Genomic DNA, 20,677 nt, shown 5'->3' with positions numbered 1-20,677 from the left:
ATGGAACACAACATCAATGCCACAGATTTTCTGCTGACTGGCTTCCTGGGCCTGGAAAAGGCACATCACTGGATCTCTATCCCATTATCAATAGTCTACATCTCCATACTTCTTGGCAACAGCTTCCTAATATTTGTCATCAAGGATGACCATAACCTATCAAGAGCCCATGTACTATTTCTTAGCCATGCTGGCAACCTTAGACTTTGGGATGACCCTGATTATAATGCCTATAGTGCCGTACATGGTGTGAATGAATCACAGGAAAATTAACAACCATGCCTGCTTTCTCTAAGCCTCCACAGCCTCTCTATCACAGAGTTTGGAGTCTTACTTGCCATGATCTATGATTGGTTCATCACTATCCAAAAACCTCCAAAATAGATGTCCATTCTCACCAACACCCAAGTAATAAAGACTGGGATTGGATTTTTTATAAGGGGTTTTATTCTCACCTTGCCTCTAATACTGCCTGTTGATCTTCCTATTTCAGATCCCATGTTCTTTCTCAAAGCATTCTGCCTCCACCAGGATATTATCAAATTGACCTGTGCTGACTTCACCTTCAATGATTTCTATAATTGTGGATGTGGTTGTGGTTGCAATGGTCCTGTTTGGCTTTCTCATCATCTTTTTCTCCTACATTTTGATTCTCAGGACTGTCCTGGGCATTGCTTTTAGAGAAGAGAGCACCAAGGCCCTCAGCACTTTTGTCTCCCACATCTGCTGCATCCTCATCTTTGTCACTGTGGATGGTATGACATTTATTTATAGATTTAAAATGAATGTTCCCCATCTAGTACATATCACAATGAGCTACATATACTTCCTTTCTCACTCTTCATGAACCTCATAAACTACAGTATCAAAACCAAGCAGATTCATAGTAGTATGCTACAATTTTTATCTCTGGCCCAATCAAGTACCTGACTTTTACTGTCTTCTATCTAAAAAGGATATAATGATAAATGTAATGATAGCTTCACTGGAGTAAGTTTTTAAGAAACTCATTAAGTTAAACGAATCAAATCTCAGAAAAAATTGCCTTTCATGAACAACTATTTCTTCCACAGCTCCCTTTTTTTACGACGACGGAATATCGTAAGACACATAAAATACTAAGGACAGTGTAAGGCTCTTAGCATGAACTCAATTGATATTTCCTTTGCACTCAAATTCTCTCATTCCACTAATAACTTAACCTGTTGCTGTCGAGTTGATTCCAACTCGTAGAGACCCTATAAGTCAGGGTACAATTGCCCCATAGGGTTTCCAATGAGTGGCTAGTAGATTCAAACTGCTGACCCTTTGGTTGGCATTTGTAGCTCTTAACCACCCCTTTGTTCCTGGGCAAATATTTTGAGTATAATAAAGTCAACCTCACAGGATACCTTTTCAACTTTACTAGGTTTTCATTTGTGAATTTCTCTCTTAATGTGGTTATATGAAAAGTTGGTTTTAGTGAATGGTTTTCAAACATTGTGGCCTCTGTGTTTTTCTAAGAGGCTACTGGATAACCAAGAAAGAGAGGAAGAAGAGATTTAAAAGAGTACGGAACAAAAGACGACAAAGATGTTGCTCAAACTAGTGCTGCTTCTTCCCATCCTTGCCACAGCAAAGGCTCAGTGTTGGGTAAATAAAAGAATCTTGATAAAACCAAGTGTGTCTGTAGTAGTCTTGTGATAATTTTGAATTCAACTGATGGTCTATTTTGACTGTTCAAAAACTTTTGTATCTGGTGAGGAGTTCTGTGACATTTAGCCCATGGGGCCAGGTATTTTGCTTAAAATAAAATATTTAAAAATCAAAATTTCATGGAAGTACATAGTGAACTTGAAGAGATGGTGGTCATTCAGCCACAGACTCAGTGTCTTGAGAGTAGAGTTATTAAAATGCCATAAGTTCTTGCCAGATCTAGAAACCAGGGGATCGGAGCATACTGTGATGCCAAAGGCAAAATAACATTAGGCTGGTTTCAGTCTTGCAGCATGTTCTCAGATATGGGAGAAGGGATAAAACCAACTATGTGGTAGGAAATACTATGAGGAGGTTCACTTGGATAGATACTTAAGGACAGTCCAATCTATTTTAATCCACCAGTCATTCACTAATCTCCCCTTTATGCACAAGAGTGGATATAGTAGCACTACATGGAATGTCTTTCCATAAAGCATTTTCATACAAAAAGCATGAACGAGATATACATATCATCTGGTTGCCCTGACAAGACTCTGGGTGTGACACTGTCTACCTGCATCTCACCATTCCAGGTGTGTTGAGGACACAGAGCAACTTAACACGGCAATAAAACAACCTGACTGAATACATTCAAATTATGTAGTAACTTTTTCTATCTCTTGAAAGAACCTTTTGAGGACAGAGGTTAAGATCCAGGCATCGCCTCCACTTCAACCCATACTCTCTAGAACATCATAGACGCTCACTATATGCTTACTTGATAGTAGGGTGGAGTATCTGCCCCTGACTATTCTTAGAAGACCTGTGCCTAACTCTCTGGAATTCTGAGGAGTCTAATTGTGACCAGAGAGAAATGAATGTGAGATATAAAGGGGAGTGTCAGCTTTGTCACTAGTTCTGGGCACAATACAAGTTAAAGCACTGCTAGGGGCTAGTCAGAGGGTAACACAGAACCAATCAATCACCCTGTAGAACAGCCAGGCCATTAGCAGACTTTTGGGTCAGCTGATGATGCAAGAGTTCCTCCGAGGCATGCATTGCCTGTCCATCTTTATGCTAAGGATTAGGTGACTCAGAGATGAGCCCAAAAGGGCAAGATTAAAAATGGTGTGTAAAGAGTATGGAGTTAGCCCTAAGTGACAAGTTAAGGGGCAGGGAAATGTTGGCAGAAGGAGAAGAGACAAAGGAGAGAAGGTGAGAGAGAGAGAAGTGAGGATTAGAAAAAGAACTCCAGGGAAGTTAAATCTGTGGGTACCCAGTCCTGTAGAGACAATTCTGATTCATAGTGAGTAGGATGTTAAAGAACGGAGGAAGATGAGTGTGTTCCCCTGAGACATAAGAACTTGTGGGATAGAATTTGAAATTCAGGAAAATAGTTCCTCACCAGTGACTGGCTCCCACTCACCCCAAGCAGGAGCCCAGTGCATGCAGGGTGGTGAGTGTTATCTGGTCATGAGGACGACAGGTCCAGACTTTTAGTCACTCCCAGGGCTTGGCACATTATCTCTTGGGCACATGCCTTCTGGTCTCCAACCATTCCCCTCCCAAGCTTTCCGCACAACGACACCTTCCTACACTGAATGGGCTAGGAGAAAGGCCTCTTCACTGGGGACAGAAGCCAGTCTCTCAGTCTCAGTGTGGCTTAGAAGGAAGAGAAATTCTGACACATACACATATGCCACCTTGCAAAGTCACTTAATCATAGCTTGCAAGATAGTCTACTGTAAGAGCTCCCATTGGATTCTCACAACTACCCTGTGATGAGGCACTGCAGGGCACAGAAGATGGGAAAAGAGACCTTGGATTCCTGCCTCCAAGCCTCCTGTGCTGTCAACAGGTTCTTTCTTTGCATCTTCCTCTGGGGTGGCCTCCACTGAGTCAATTATTACTCTGTAAACATCTCCTGCCATCTTGTGGCCTGTGCAGCATCTACATTCTGCTCCTGGAAAAAGACATAAAAAAAAAGACATAAAGAAAATAGCAAAGTGAATTGAAAAGTAATGATGACAGCAGTGATTATTAATGCAGTTTTTTATTATTTCTATCACTGACAGTCTCAGCCTTTTAGTGTGAGTCTTAAAGTTCAGAATTTGGATTTTGAATGCTGTGAAACATTAAATACATGAAGAAGGTATCCTTTACATTGACTGACCAAGATTGGAACTGCTACAGTAAAGTGAGACAAATTTTACACAAATTCCAAACCAAACCCATTGCTGTCGAGTTGATTCTAACTCACAGTGACCCTATGAGACAGGTTAGAACTATGCCATATGGTGTCCAAGGCTGTAATATTTACGGAAGCAGACTGTCACATCTTTTTCTTGTGAGTTCGAACCACCAACCTTTTGGTCGGCAGCTGAGCACTTTAACCCTTGTGCCACCAGGGATCTCAAGAGTAATCTAAAGTAATTGGATGGTCAGACCAAAGTCAGTTACAGAGAAAATTAAATTCATATCTCAAAAGGGGCACATGTTTTTGAGATGCCATTATGCTATATTGTTTATCGAGATTTAGTGACAGAAAGCATCAATTCTGCTTCTATCATTTATTTCATAATCATTTAATAAAAAGTCCCTGTATGCTAATAATTAATAGGTACCAAGAATCATTTAATAAGATGTCTCTAAATGCTAGTAATCAATACATACTGAGGATACATTGGTGCATACGTCCCCTGCCTCTATGAAGCTTGCATTTTAACAGGGGAGGCAGATAATTAAAATATATATTTGGGTGATATATATACATGTGCGCACACACACAGCAGTAAAAAATTACAACTTTATATAGCTGCCATGCAAGAAGCAAACAAGTTAGTGCAATAGAGAAGACTTACATATGCTGTCATTACAAGGACCCTGAGTGACACAAGCAGCATGTGATTGGTTGCTAACCTAAAGCCCAGCAGTTCAAACCCACCCAATGGCTCTGTGGAAGAAAGGCCTGGTGAACCGCTTTTACAGCCAAAAAACTCTGTGGAGCAGTTCTGCTCTGTAACACATGAGGTCACCATGAGTCAGAACTGACTCAAGGGCAATGAGTTTAATCATAAAAATATTTTATTACAGTGGTTAGTGTATCCTAAGGAGTTGTTGCTAATTGTCGTCAAGTCAATTCTGACTCATGGAAACCCCCAGTGTGCAGAGCAGAACTGCTCCACAGGGTTTTCGAGGCTGTGACTTAGGATGCAGATCACCAGGCCTGTCTTCTGGGCACCTCTGGGTGGGTTGGTAGTTAATAGTTTTTGGTTAGTAGCTGAGCACTTAACTGTTGGTGCCACTCAGGGACTCTTCTAAGTAGAAGGGCTCAATAAATGTTCTTAAAGTAACACATTTAAAGCAAGCACATGATTTATTTTTTTCAATGTTAATTGGTTTAGCTTTGACTGAGGAACTAATGGATAAAATTTCCCTTTGCCTAACAAGCACACAGTTTTATTTAGGTTGCACAAGAAACCTTTTTATTTGAGTGGATCAGGAACTAGTTGTTGGCCAGATAAGTGACTAATTAATTAAATCAAAAAAATCATACATATATATATACATATATATATCAGGATTTTTCCTTTTAAATGCTAACATTTAACAAAACAATGTGATTTCAATTTCTTCCCAGGAAGTATATGACAAGCTAAATTTTTGGCATGCGTCTGAAGTAACTATGAAACTTCTAGGTGCAGGTGCTCAGCATGCTGCTAGATATATGAGCCTTGGGATCAGAAGAGAAGAAAAGGGAAGTGCTGGAGTTATACATTTGATATTTATCAACCTATGGATGGTAAATAAAGTCATGGGAATGGGTGACATTGCCTCAGGAGAGATAATAGGGCATGACCGGAAAATAGCCAAGAATGGAAACAACTATATTTAAGGGATGAGCAAAGAAGAGAATCCAGCAAAGGAGACTGAGAAGAAATAGAAATACAGAGGACAGAAATTTTCAATGTTATGTTGGTGGCAGGATTGCTAACAGTGGAGCACTTGATATTAAAGATAATGATGACTTGATGTTGTTTATGATGCTGTGAACGTTAGTGAAATTGAAGAATAAACATCCAGAAATATTCACTTATTTTCAGCTCAGTTCCACCAAAATGTCAGACCAATATCCTTTCAGTTCTCAGTTCATGTTCCAGACCAACATCACTTGGTTCAGCCCCATGTTCTATCTCACTGGCTTTCCTGGATTGGAAGTCATGGAACACTGGATTTTCATTCCATTTGTTTTTATGTTCCTGGTGGCCACCTCAGGCAATTGTTTCACCCTGATAATCATTAAGACCAACCCTCATCTACACACACCCATGTACTATTTGCTGTCATTGCTGGCCCTCTCTGACGTGGGACTGTCAGTGTCCACCTTCCCCACAACTATGGGGATCTTTTGGTTCAACTGCCATGGGATCTACTTTGAAGCTTGTCAAATCCAGATGTTCTGTATCCACTCTTTTTCCTTTCCGGAATCTTCAGTGCTCCTCATCATGTCCTTTGACCACTTTGTGGCCATCTGCCGCACCCTAAGATACTCAGTCATAATCACTGACCAGCGAGTGGTCAGAGTAGGTCTGGTCATCGTCCTCCAGGGCCCCCTGGCCCATGTCCACATTTTCCTCCTCTTGAAGACTTTTCCTTACTGTGGTCCTCAAGTCCTCTCCCACTCATATTGCCTTCGCCAGGAAGTAATACATCTGACCTGCACAGACACTACCTTTAACAACCTATATGGACTGACAGTGGTGGTGTAAACTGTAATGCTGGACCTGATGCTCACTGTGCTGTCTTATGGGCTCATCCTGAAAACAGTGGCAGGACTGGCCTCCCAAGAGGAGCGGCTTTGAGCTTTCCAAACATGTACCTCACACCTCTGTGCTGTGCTGGTATTCTTTGTGCCCGTGGTGGGGCTGTCCCTGGTGCACCACTTTGGAAAGCATGCTCCACTTGCTGTCCACCTCCTCATGGCCAACATCTACCTCTTTGTGCCTCCCATGCTTAACCCAATCATATACAGTATCAAGACCAAAGAGATCTGCTGTGCCATAATCGAGTACCTAGACCTTAGAAAGGACAATGCTGAGTTCTGGGGCTAAAAATTCTGCTAGCTGCCCAGAAGATTGCTAAAACCCAATCAGTCCAAGGTTTTACAGCATTGAGTGCCTATTATAATGCCCTGTGCTATCCCAAGATTTTTTTTTTCCACTGTCCTAAATAAATTATGGTGCCTTGGTGGCACAGTGGTTAAGAGGTTGGCTGCTAACCAAAAAGTTGGGAGTTCAAATCCACCAGTCACTCCTTGGAAGTTCTATGGAACAGTTCTACTCTGTTCTAGAGGGTTATTGTAGGGTCACTACGAATCAGAATTGATCAATGGGTTTGGTTTGGTTTTTGGTAAATTAAGTACAGATGAGGTTCTTTTTTTAGTTATGGCTTAGGAGTGCTAACCCTCTCTTGTTGAAATCGTAATGGCGCCTCCATTTCTGAGACCTAGTAGCATCAAAAGCTGCCTAGAGAAAGACTCTGTTGATATCATCATCAGAGTATAAAACTAAAACTAAGACTAAACAAACTAAACTATTCAAAAACTAAAAAGCAGCAATAAATTAAAAGCATATAGAACAGAACCTAGCAAAGAGTAGATAAACGTCAATTGCTTTAATTCACTTCAGAAAATATACCTCTGCCCATGTCTGTTGGAAGTTCTACCTGGCCAAGGTCCTTCTCTTACCTTCCTATCCTGGAAAATCCACTATCTTAGGACTTCTGCGTCACATCAGAAACATCAGAACCCCTGCATAGAACTCTGCAACTCTTTCTGAGGTTGTGCTGGTCCTTGTCCTTCTAGAAGGAGTTGTCACTCTCCCACTACTACTTCTGTCTAATTTTACTTTGCCTATGGGCTCCTGAGTTCCCCAACCTCAGGTAAAACTTTAAGGTGAAGTCAGTACTTGTGATATTTTGACAAGAACAGTGAGAAAGTTTGAAACCACCAAAAAGCATGTTTAAGTCGAAATCTTGTCGATCAAGAGGGTTGAAACCTAGGGATAATGGATCAGCTTGTTCTTATACCTGCATGGATGCAATTCATGTTGAGGTCTCAATTTTGAGTCTGTTTCCTCGAGGACATTTTCCCTGAAAGACCCACCTCTCTAATACCAGATCAGGTGCTCCATCTGCTCCAATCTGCATTTCTCATTGTAACATTTGTCACATAGTAATGTAAGGTTCGGGGGCTCTTTGTTTCTTCGTTTTCTGCCTTCCAGAGTAGACTGCAACAATAAGGTCCTTGGGGAAAATTATACAAGTGTTGTTCACCATTGCATCCCCATAAATTCAGTGGTTGGCACATAGGAGATATTGAGTAAACAAATATTAAATGAATGCATGGATACAGGAATGAACAAAGTGGGGCCAAAAGATAAGAAGGAGAACTTTTCTTTCCCAGGGTGACTCCTCTTCTTCAAATCCAGGAAGCCAGGAGGAGTCTTTTCTGATGGCATCTACCAAAGGGATGCTCCTCATCATTTTCCTAGTCTGTTTCACTCAGGTCCTCTGGGCCCTCCTCTCCCCTCCATTTCAGGTTAAAATCACCATGACCAGGAAGTACTTCTTGATAGTTGTCCTTCACAGCCCGACAGCCTGGGAAACCATGTATATAAACCACCACTCCTGCCTGATTCAGAGTACAGCAGAAAACTTGCGAATTTTGTTTAATTAATTCAACTCTCTTATTTTCTACCTTGGACTCTTAGGGATTCAGAGGTTCCTGAGCCATAAATACCTACCTCCCTGCCTCCACAGAAGAGAGGTTTCCATGCCTCTGTGGTCCAACCTTTCCCAATGTCTTCAATTCTTTTTTTAGTCAATACATTATCTCAGAGAATTCCTTAGGGTGGCTCACAAAAAGTTGAGGTCTAACTGTTTCCTGATCCAACTTTGTTCTTTATTTCTGTGTGCCTGGACAAAATGAGAGAAGAGATGCTCGTGGCCGGTGGTGTTGGTGGTCAAGAATAAAGATTGCTCTATATACCAAGAATACGTACATACAGTGGCTTAAGAGGGCGCGTGAACCAGCCACACCACACATGCCTGGTGCTCTCAGGGCTCTGTGTCAACTCATGTCCTTGTTCAGACAACAAAGGAAACCCACAGGCTACAAAAAAAAAATCCCCTTTGGAATTAGAAACATCAGCACAACTGTAACCTAACAGGCTTCCCTAAAATCATATTCTGTTTCCTATTTTCTTAGTTTCTGGTCTTCTGGAATCTAGGAATACTTTGGCCTCCACTCCTCTTAGAGCTTGACACAAACACTTTCTACACATGTATTGTTGTTGTTGTTTTTAGGTGCCATTGAGTTTCTTCCAACTCAGAGTGACCCTATGCACAACAGAATAAAACATTGCCTGGTCCTGTGCCATCCTCACAATTGTTGCTATGCTTAAACCCGTTGCTGAAGCCAATGTGTCAATCCATCTTGTTGAGGGTCTTCCACTTTTTCACTGATCCTCTACTTTATCAAGCATGATTTCCTTCTACAGGGACTGATCCCTCCAGACAACATGTCCAAATAATGTAAGATGCAGTCTCTCCATCCTTGCTTCCAAGAAGCATTTTGATTGTACTCTTCCAAGACAGATTTGTTGGTTCCTTGGGCAGTCAATGGTATATTCAATATTCTTTGCCAAAACCACAATTCAAAGGCACTGATTCTTCATTTGTCTTCCTTATTCACTGTCCAGCTTTCACACACATATGAAGCGATTGAAAACAGCATGGCTTCGGTCAGGCTCACCTTAGCTTTCAAGGTGACATCTTTGCTTTTTAACAATTTAAAGAGGTCTCTTGCAGCTGATTTGCCCAATGCAATGCGTCTTTTGATTTCTTGACTATTGCTTCCATGGGTTTTGATTGTGGATCTAAGTAAAATAAAATCCTTGACGACCTGAATCTTTTCTCCATTTATCATGTTGTTGCTTACTGCTCCAGTTATGAGGATTTTTGTTTTCTTTAAATTGAGGTGTAATCCATACGGAAGGCTGTGGTCTTTGATTTTCATCAGTAAGTGCTTCAAGTCCTCTTCACTTTCAGCAAGCAAGGTTATGTCATATGCATATTGTAGGTTGTTAATAAGTCTTCCTTCAATCCTGATGCCCAATTCTTCTTCATATCGTCCAGCTTCTCAGATTATTTGCTCAGCATACAGATAGAATAGGTATGGTGAAAGGATACAACCTTGATGAACATCATTCCTTGCTTTAAACCACACAGCATCCCTTTGTTCTGTTCAAACAACTGCCTCTTGATCCATGTACAGATTCCTCATGAGCACATTTAAGTGTTCCAGAATTCCCATTCTCCACAATGTTATCCACAATTTGTTATGATCCACACAGTTGAATGCCTTACCATAGTCAATAAAACACAGGTAAACATCTTACTGGTATTCTCTGCTTTCGGCCAGGACCCGTTTGACATCAGCAATGATATCCCTTGTTTCACGTCCTCTTCTAATCCAGCTTGAATTTCTGGCTGTACCCTGTTGATATACCGCTGCAGCCACTTCTGAATAATCTTCAGCAAAATTTTGCTTGCATGTGATATTGTTTGATAATTTCCACATATGGTTGGATTACCTTTTTTGGGAATAGGCATAAATATTGATCTCTTCTACTTGGTTGGCCAGGTTACTGTCTTCCAAATTTTTTGGCATAGACAAGTGAGCATTTACAGTGCTGCATCCATTTGTTGAAACATCTCAACTAGTATTCCATTAATTTCTGGAGCCTTGTTTTTTGCCAGTGCCTTCAGTGCAGCTTGGACTTCTCCCTTCAGTAACATTAGTTCCTGATCATTTGTTACCTACTGAAATGGTTGAACATCGATCATTTCTTTTGGGTATAGTGACTGTGTGTATTCTATTTTCTTTTGATGCTACCTTCATCCTTTGATATCTTTCCCATAGAATCCTTCAGTGTTGCAACTGGATGCTTGAATTTTTTTCTTCAGTTCTTTCAGCTGGAGAAATGCTAGTTTCCTATCCCGGTCTTTGCACATGTTATCATAATACTTTACTTTTTCTTCTCAAACTGCCCTTTGAAATCTTCTGTTCAGCTTTTTTACTTCATTTTTTCCTTTTGCTTTAGCTACACAACATTCAAGAGCAAGTTTCAAAGTCTTTTCTGACATCCATTTAGGTCTTTTCTTTCTCTCTTGTCTTTTTAATGTCTTTTTGCTTTCTTCATGTATTATATCCTTGATGTCATTCCACAACTTACCTGGTCTTCTATCATTAGTGTTCAATGTGTCAAATTTATTCTTGAGATGGTCTTTAAATTCAGATAGGATATACTCAAGGTCATACTTTGGCTTTTGTGGACTTTTTCTATTTTTCTTCAGTTTCAGCTTGAAGTTCAATACCCAATGCCATCGAGTCGATTCCAACTCATAGAGATCCTATAGGACAGAAGTTACATATGAGTAATTCAGAGTCTGATTCGCAGTCATCCCCTCGCCTTGTTCTGACCGATGATATTGAGCTTTTCCATCATCTGTTTCCACAGATGTAGTTGATTTGATTACTGTGTATTTCATCTGGCAAGGTCCATGTATATAGTCTCCATTTATGTTGGTGAAAAAAGCTATTTGCAAGGACGAAGTCATTGGACTTGCAAAATTCAATCATGCCATCTCAGGCATCGTTTCTATCACTAAGGCCATATTTTCCAACTACTGATCCTTCTATGTTTCTGACTTTCACATTCTCATCACCAGTAATTATCAGTGCATCCTGAGTGCGTGCTCGATCAATTTCAGACTGCAGGAGTTAGTAAAAATCTTCAATTTCTTCATCTTTGGCCTTAGTGGCTGGTGGGTAAATTTGAATAATAGTCATATTAACTGGTCTTCCTTGTAAGTGTATGGACATTATCCTAAGACTGACAGTTCTGTACTTCAGGTTAGATCTTGAAAAAATTTTTTTGACAGTGAATGCAAAACCTTTCCTCTTCAAGTTGTCATTCCTGGCATAGTAGGCCATATGACTGCCAGATTCAAAATGACCAATACCAGTCCATTTTAGCTCACTAATGCCTAGGCTATCAATCTTTATGCATTCCATTTCATTTTTGACAATTCCCAATTTTCCTAGATTCATACTTCATACATTCCAGGTTCCTATTATTAATGGACGTTTACATCTGTTTCTTTTCATTTTGAGTCATGAAACATCAGCAAATGGAGATCCTGAAGGCTTGACTCCATCCATGTCATTAAGGCTGACTCTACTTTGAGGAGGCAGCTCTCCCCCAGTCGTATATTGAGTGCCTTCCACCCTGAGGGGTTCATCTTCTGGCAGTGTATCAGACAATGTTCCACTACTATTCATAATTATGAATTTACACATGTAGAATCTGTAAAATCATTTTTACTACTAAGAAAAGGAAATAACGTGAACAATGAAGGAAAACTAAGAAAAAATTGTAAAAGACATGCAAAACTTATATATACAATGATGTTATTGTAACAAAACATGAAAACATTTAAGTGGAGAGAAATATATTTTTAATGAATAGAAAGATTCGGTTTACTAATATATATAGGTATATAATATATATATGTATATATGTCAACTCTTCCAAAATTAATCTATAAATAAATTCAATTCTAAGCAAAATTGCAACTAGTTATGCTATACAACTTGATAGGTAATATTAAAATTCATGTGATCAAGCAAAGGGTCAAGGAAAACCAAGGCAATTTGAAAGCAAACCAATGTATGGGGACACCTTCTAACAAATTCAAAAAGAGTTTTGTAAAACTATAATAATTTGAACAGTATAGTATTTGTGCTGAGTTAAATGAATAAATAAGCAGAACAGGCTAAAAGTTCAGAAATAGATCCACAGATATAATGTTACCTGAAATAGGTAACATTAAAAATAGTTGGGAAAAGTTGGATTTCTCAATGAATAGCATTAGCCAAAGTTTGTTACCCATAAGGAAAATATAATCTTACCTCTACCTTACAGTAAAAAAAAACAGTATACACAAAAAATAAGTTCAATTACAGCAAAGACATAAATGTTAAAAAGGAGATTTGTAAACTTTTAAAAGAAAATATAGAATATATATATGTATGTATTTTATATGTATATACATATGCATACATACACAGAGACAGAGAGAGAGAGAAGACACTAAAAACAAATAGAGGAAACAATACAAACCATAAACTGGGGAATGATGTCTGTAATGTATATAAGCAACTGAGAATCATCGTCCAGAATATATAAAGAACTTATACAAATCAGTAAGAAGACAGATTATCCAATAAGAGGGGTCCTGGTAGTACGGTAGTTCAGAGCTCAGCTACTCACCAAAATATTGGCCATTTGAGTTCACCAGCCACTCTTTGGAAACCCTACCTGGCAATTCTACTCTATCCTATAGAGTTTCTATGAGTCAGAATGGACTTGATGGCAAAGGGTTTGGGTTCTTTTGGTTTATCCAGTAAGAAATTGAACAAAAATATGAACAGGCAATATTCAGAAGAAGAAAACTGAAGTACCGATCAACACCTGAAAACGTGTCCATCCCCACTAGAAGTTAGGAAAACACAAAATACTTAACAAAGAGATACAATATTTCGTAAATAAAATTAGCAAAAATGAAAAAGTCTGAAAATACCAAATGTTGGTGAGGCTGTAGAGCAAGGCATTGTAATCTAGTAATCAAAGTAGATTAGTCCAATCCATGGAGGTATTTGGGGACATTTATCAGAAGTGGAGGGTGCACCCATTCTTTGATGTAGCAATTGACTTTTTTTTTTTAAGAAACATTTACACCTCTTGTACAAGGAGACATGTAAACTCATGTTCATTACTTCACTGTTTAAAAGAGAAAAAAATTGAAAACAATCTAGCTGTCAGTCAATAGCAGAATAGATAAGTAAATTGTAATACAGTGATATAATTTTATAAACCATTAAAATTACTAAACTATAGCAGCATGGTACAACATGTATAAATCTCAAATAAATATACAATATTGACAAAAAATAAGTTTCAAATGTATATTTATATATGGTAGCTTTTAGAGAATGCTTTAAACATGGTCTCTGTGTTTACTAATACGGTGTTAAAAAATAAGTTGAAAACGATAAACGGCACACTCTAGAAAGTGGTTATATTTAGGGAGAGGGAAACAAGGGGACATGAGAAGGGTTTGAGTTTTTTTGTTTTATTGTGTTTCAACCCTTGCATATCTCATGAAGCCTTTTTTACCCTCTCTAGGATAGTTTTTTTTTTTTTTTTTTTTTAGGATAGTTAGTCTTTTTCATACCAGTCTTCTGCAGAAGCTAATGACTTTCTCAAAGGTGGAGATTGTGTTTTATTAATCTTTGGATCCAAAGATCTGGCCCAAGCTTGTAGGCTCTATACATAGGTTGAATGAATGAAAGTAAATAACTATCCAGCAGGAAAGAGACTCAAAGGGAGGTTTGTCTGGGGAAAGGAGAGAAACATAGAAAGAAGAATTGAGGATCATTCAAGAAATGTTCTTATAACACCTGGAGCTGGTGGAAGAAGAGAATGAAGGACCATCTGGTCAGATGAAAGATATTATAGTGATACTTACGTGTCACTAAGTTTCCATGGAAGATGACAGGGACTTCCAAAGTCTAAGTTATGGTAGGATGCTGTTTCTCTAAGGTGTTAATCAGGTCTACATTTATCTAAGGAAATTCATCTTAGGGCCTGAGACCCAAGGGAGAAAGAGACAGGTATTATAATTGCCAGTGCAGCAAACACAGAGCAGTTTCCTGAGTCAATCTGAAGAGGCTGTGACCAGAGTGGGAAGTGCTGCAGGGGCTGGTAAAGGAGCTGCGGACAAAGACAAGGGAGTTACTAAAGATCCTTTGGTTGTAAAACGAGATTTGAGGGATTCAAACCAGTGAGTTCTCTGATATCTGTTATCTAGCAGGTCTATAACTAGGGCTGTGGGCTAGCACAGCTTTCTGGAGGATGGTCAGTGTATAGTTATGGCACCTGTTCTATGATATTTCCCCTTGATTTTCTTTTGTTGCACAAAGAGCCCTGGATTTTTTACTGGACTGAGTTTTCAGCTGAAGTGATAGAGGATATGATAGCCAAGGAATCACAATCTCAACTCCCGGAATGCGGGGCTTCCAACACTTCTTTTCACACTCTCATTAAGTCCAATAGCTTCCCTGGAAAGAAGGCAGGGCCCATGGGAAAACCTTCCCTCATAGAAGGAAGTTAAAGTGCACGGAGAGTTGGTAATTTCACCAAAGCCATGTGACTGACTTATCTAAAAACCTACTCAAGAATGCAGAGCTCCCAGTTCTGAGTTTTTTTACTCTATTGTTTGCCAGCTGACTTACTCTCTTAGTGTTCACTGCAGACAGGAAGGGAAGGACTGTAGCTGGGATATGGTATATAAATATTATGAATAACTTTTAATAAGAAGGTAGTATTGGAAACTACAAATAATAATCTAACATCTATTGAATCTGTGGTTCTAACTGTACCACATTTATAAATGCATATAAATGGCTGTATAACCTATAAGGCAGTTACTATAATTTTCTCAATATTAAGGTAGAAAAACTGAAATTTAGCAAATAATTCAAATAATCATGGAATTAATACTTTGGAGTCATTAGTAAATACTAGATTTGAATCCAAGCTGTGTGATTTCAGACCCACTGTTCTTTATCACCACACTGTTTTGTCTAAAAGTAGACAGTTGCTGAAGAACCTGAGTCTAGAGGTCCACAGAACTAGGTAGATTTTTCAGTGTCCAGTGAACTTAAGATAAGAAGGCTGAACAAAGGGCTATGAGAGCTTCCCTTCCCTCCTTCTCTAGGGTATCAACCTCTCAAGCCCCTCAGTGCCTCTTCCTCTTTCTGTTTCTCAACTTTCCTCATTTCAGTCCTACTGCATATGATCACTAAACCTCCCTCATCCACCCTACCCCCATTCCTCACCCTCTCTACCAGTCAGCCCTCCCTTTCCTACTGCCACACAGGAGACTTTCTTTTCTCTTCAAACCTCTTCTCACCTTCAGATCTTCCACTCCATCTCTACCTCTCTCCTCCTCCCTGTGCCTATCTCCACCTCTCAACACATCCTCATCCACCCTTGGTCCCTAAGCTTCACCTCAAATTATTCCTTGCCTTTCTCTTCACTCTTCCTCATTCTCTTCTCTCTCTGCCCAATTTTCTCTCCATGTCTTTCTGCCATCAATCTTTCTTCTCTCAATTTTTCAATCCTCTCTCTGGCACTTAGCCTCTTCTTTTGCCCTCTCATCCTTTCCCCTTTAACTGATATCTCCCCCTTCCTCTGCTCTTTAGTTTCTTCCTCTAAGTTACACAACCCCATTTCTTTCTGACACTTGGTTTGCATTTTTCTGTCCTTTAACACATTTATCACCAGCTTTCACCTCCCCCATTCTTCCTTTTTTCCTTTCTCACCATTCTCTAGTCTCCCTTTCTTCTTGAACCATGCCTCCCTCCATTTGCCTCTCAATATATTCTTAGTAAGGTCACTATTTTACAGTCTCTCATGTTTTCACTCTGATACTCATTCTTCCTTCCTTCAATCTTAAGCTTCATTCCTCAGTCTTTCCCTCAGCCTTACTTTCTGTCCCTCAGTATACTCTGTGACATATTCCTCAGTATTCCCTTCATCACTTTCTCTCGATTACTCCCTCAGCCTCTCTGAAGATCCCCAAACTTTCAAAGGCACATGGCGCTGTCTGCCAAGATCTGAAGCAGCATCATAGTAAAGAGGAAATAAATTTTATTTTAGGAGATAGATTTTATAATAAGAAGGAGAAAGAGTATGAACAACAAGGGAAAATTAGAAGAAAATCAGTGTTCTGTTCAGGAACCCAAAGAAGAAGTCCAGGCTGCACTGAAGGCATTGGCAAAAAACAAGGCTCCAAGGAGAATTGACAGGACACCAACTGAGATGTTTCAACAAACAGACACAGCGCTAGAAGTGCTCATTCATCCATGCCAAGAAATTTGGAAGGTAGCTACCTGGCCAATCCACTGGAAGAGTTGCATATTTCTGCCTATTCCAAAGAAAGGTGATCCAGTCAAATGTGTAAATTATCAAACAATATCACTAATACCACACACAAGTAAAGTTTTGCCTAAGATCATTCAAATAGGCTGTAGCAGTATGTCAACAGAGAACTGCCAGAAATTCAAGCCAGATTCAGATGATGTGGAATGAGGGATGTCATTGCTGATGTCAGACAGATCTTGGCTGAAAGCAGAGAGTTCCAGAAAGATGTATACCTGTGTTTTATTGACTACACTAAGTCATTTGACAACTGTGTGGATCATAACAAATTATGGGTAACATTGTGAAGAACGTTAATTACAGAACACTTAATTGTGTTCATGAGGAACCTGTACATAGATCAAGAGGTAGTTGTTCGAACAGAACAAGGGGGTACTGTGTGGTTTAAAGTCAGGAAGGATGTGCATCAGGGTTATATCCTTTCACCATATTTATTCAATCTGTATCCTGAACAAATAATTCAAGAAGCTGGACTATATGAAGAAGAATGGGGCACCAGAATTAGAGGAAGACTCATAACAACCTGTATTGTATAGAAGATACAATCTTACTTACCGAAAGTTAAGAGGATGTGAAGCACTTACTGATGAAGATCAAAGGCCACAGCCTTCAGTATGGATTATACCTCAACATAAAGTAAGCAAAAATCCTCAAAACTGGGCCAATAAGCAAGATCACGATAAACCGAGAAAAGACGGAAGTTTTAGAGGATTTCATTTTACTTGGATCCACAATCAACACCCACAGAAGTAGCAGTCAAGATATCGAATGATGCAAAAGGGTCCTTTAAAGTGTTAAAAAGCAAAGATGTTACCTTGAAGACTAAGGTGAGTGTGACCCAAGCCTTGTACTTTCAATCGCCTCATATCCTTGTGAAAGCAGGACAAAGAATAAGAAGACAGAAGAAGAGCTGACATCTTTGAATTAAGGTGTTGGTGAAGAATATTGAATATACTATGGACTGCCAAAAGAACAAACAAATCTGTCTTGGAAGAAGTCCAGCCAGAATGCTCCTTAGAAGCAAAGATGGTGAGACTACATCTCACATAATTTAGACTTGTTATCAGGACAGGCCAGTCCCTGGAGAAGGACATCATCCTTGGTAAAGTAGGGGGTCAGCAAAAAAGAAGAGCCTCAGTGAGATGGATTGACACAGTGGCTGCAACAATGGACTCAAGCATTAGCAATTATTGTGAGGATGGCACAAGACCGGGCAATGTTTTGTTCTGCTGTGCATGGGGTCTCTATGAGTCGGGATCAACTCATTGGCACCTAACAACAACAACAGCTCAGGAGCAGTAACAAGTATATTTTTTGTTTACTATTTGTCAGGATTTATGCTAAATTCTCTAGACATGTGCCAATTAAAACTCATATTCATTCTTTGGATTAGGAGATATCATTACCCTTGTTTTACTGGTGAAGATATAGAAGCAAGTATTATGTCAGACACTAAGATCCAGGGCAGCAGGGATTGTCTGATAAGTTTCTCCCCTGGTAACTCTGTTTTCAGTATTTAATGAACTAATTTGAGAAAGGAGCAGGTTTTCCTATTGTTGCTGCTATTTGGAGGTACACTTATTGAAATGTTTGTTTTGCAATACCTGTATAGGAAACATGGCTCTAATAAGTTTACCTGATTTATAAGTTGTGTCAGGTCTCTAGGTGGATTTCTGAGGAGGCATATATTTTAAAAGGCCAGGCAAAGCACAGGCATACAAGGGAACAGGTGTGTCTGTATACTCTGAAATTAGATAAGGAAAGAAAAAATCTCAGGAATTCGAATAAAGGTAAAAAGCTTTGAAGATGTAAATTACATGTGCTGAATTTGTAGATTTAATGGCAGGAAGAAAGGGTTTTCCAAAAGTTCCAGGAAGATGTCTGAGGGGTGAGTTACAGGATAATGAGAGTCATGGAGTTATCTGAGAGAGCTGAGTTTGGAGAGGAACAGGATACCTCTTCTTCTCATCATGCAGACATGTGGAAAGGATCACATAGCCACTTGAAGATTAAACAGAAAGTAGATTGGATGAGGTATCTCCCTACAGGCAACCTCAATTTGCTTAGAAAAATTAGAGATAAGGTCTTCCTTAAGAATTGAAAAGTTTGAAGAGGCAAGATCATATAAAAAAGACAGTTTGGGAGTAGAGGGATTTCTGAGAATCTGAGCACCCTGTTAAGTTTGAGCTATATAGATTTTTCTGAGGTAAGTCCAAAAACAACCCTATCTTTTACCAGCTGGTCAAGAGAAGGAGTAAGGAAGTCCCCTGATAAGATTTATCTAGGTTAGGTAAAATTTGGATGGGAATAAGAGAAAGAAAGGAGAAAGCAGTGGTTTACTGGGAGGTCATCAAATCTAAAGAGCACAGAAAGAGCAGACCAGCCAGCAGAAGATGGGTGTTCAATGATAGTGGGAGGACTTATGCTTACTAGCCTATTAACTTTCAAACACTGCCACCTTTCCCAGAGTGAATAGGCCTCTTGAGAATGAGAATATCCACCCTACCAAATGCCAACTTGAGCTTCTCTACATTCCTGTTGACGGGCTTCCCAGGCCTGGAGTGGGCTCACCACTGGATCTCACTGCCCATTTTTGTAGGTTACCTTGTGGCCCTCCTGGGTAATGCCACTATCGTGCATCTGATAGGAACTGACCCTTCCCTCCACCAGCCCATGTACTATTTCCTGGCCATCCTAGCTGTGACAGACTTGGGCCTGTGCGTGTCCACGTTGCCCTCGGTGTTAGATGTGCTGTGGTTTGATGCTCGGACAGTAGGCCTGGTACCCTGTGTTCTGCAGCAGCACTTCCTCCACTCCTTCTCTTTCATGGAGTCAGCTGTGCTCTTTGCTATGGCTCTGGACTGCCTCGTGGCCATCCATTTCCCACTGCATTACGCATCTGTGCTCACAGGCCCTGGTGTGGCATTGGTCGGGGTAGTGCTGGGCATGCGGAGTGCCGCCGTTACCGCTGCACCCTCATTGCACCTATTAAATTTCAAGTACTGTCACCCAGGGGCACTCTCCCATGCCTACTGCCTTCACCAGGACATGATCCACCTGGCCTGCTCTGACACCCGTTTCAGTAGGCTCTATGGGCTGTGCATCATCATGCCGACCACGGGCTCTGATGTCCTCTTCATCCTGCTCTTCTACACTATCATCCTGTGCACTGTACTGGCCGTCGCCTCCACAGGGGAGCGGCTCAAAGCCCTCAACACCTGCCTCTCCCACAACCTGGTGGTGCTCTGCTTCTACGTACCTGTGCTAGGCCTTTCCATTGTACACAGATTTGGGTACCACACCTCGCCGCTGGTACACATCCTCATGGGCACTGTCTCTGTGCTTTTCCCACCTTTGATGAACCCTGTCATCTATAGCATCAAGACCCAACAGATCCTCCGGGCCATCCTCAGGATGGTTTCACTGAGAAAGATACAGTGAGACATTGGGGATGGGCCATTGCAATTGAAAATGAGGAACGAGTTAAAGCTTCATGTTAGAGCCCTCTTACCACAAAACAATTTCTGCTCACTTATTATAATTTGAACATTTGCTCGTACATCATAAACTGAGTCTGAAGTTAAAATTAAATAAAGTTGATGTTTATTACTATTTATGTAAATAATTATAAACATGTAGTCACTGTTTTCTTGCATGAAAAATAATGATTCATTCTTGTCTTTTACATAAGTGTTCATACATTTGAAGCAATTTTAAAATATGTTTTCCTCTATTAATCTGTTAGGATTCTAATTCTATAATCTATGTTATTCACAACAATATTGAAAGGTGAATTATCACTTCATATTATTAGATTAATTAATGAGTTTATCACCATTCTTCATATTATAATAGTTCTTACATTTCAT

General features: G+C 39.9%; 2 protein-coding genes and 1 pseudogene across 2 annotated transcripts; all 3 read left to right on the top strand.

Annotated features, from left to right (window-relative positions):
* Positions 1-930, top strand: LOC100655309 (olfactory receptor 51B6-like; annotated as a pseudogene).
* Positions 931-5,387: 4,457 nt separating this feature from the next.
* LOC100655592 (olfactory receptor 51M1-like) lies at positions 5,388-6,788 on the top strand. Its single transcript, XM_010600936.3, is given in 1 exon segment — positions 5,388-6,788. A coding segment is annotated over 1 exon segment (993 nt). The 5' UTR covers positions 5,388-5,795.
* An 11,606-nt stretch (positions 6,789-18,394) lies between these two features.
* Positions 18,395-20,249, top strand: LOC100654367 (olfactory receptor 51L1-like). Its single transcript, XM_003421558.3, has one exon. The coding sequence runs from the start codon at positions 19,296-19,298 to the stop codon at positions 20,247-20,249; it is 954 nt and encodes a 317-aa protein (XP_003421606.1). The 5' UTR covers positions 18,395-19,295.
* The last annotated feature ends 428 nt before the right edge of the window (positions 20,250-20,677 follow it).

The sequence above is a fragment of the Loxodonta africana genome, chromosome 7 (assembly GCF_030014295.1).
Source record: "Loxodonta africana isolate mLoxAfr1 chromosome 7, mLoxAfr1.hap2, whole genome shotgun sequence".
Taxonomy (NCBI): domain Eukaryota; kingdom Metazoa; phylum Chordata; class Mammalia; order Proboscidea; family Elephantidae; genus Loxodonta; species Loxodonta africana.
This window is presented reverse-complemented; position numbering and strand designations above follow the sequence as displayed.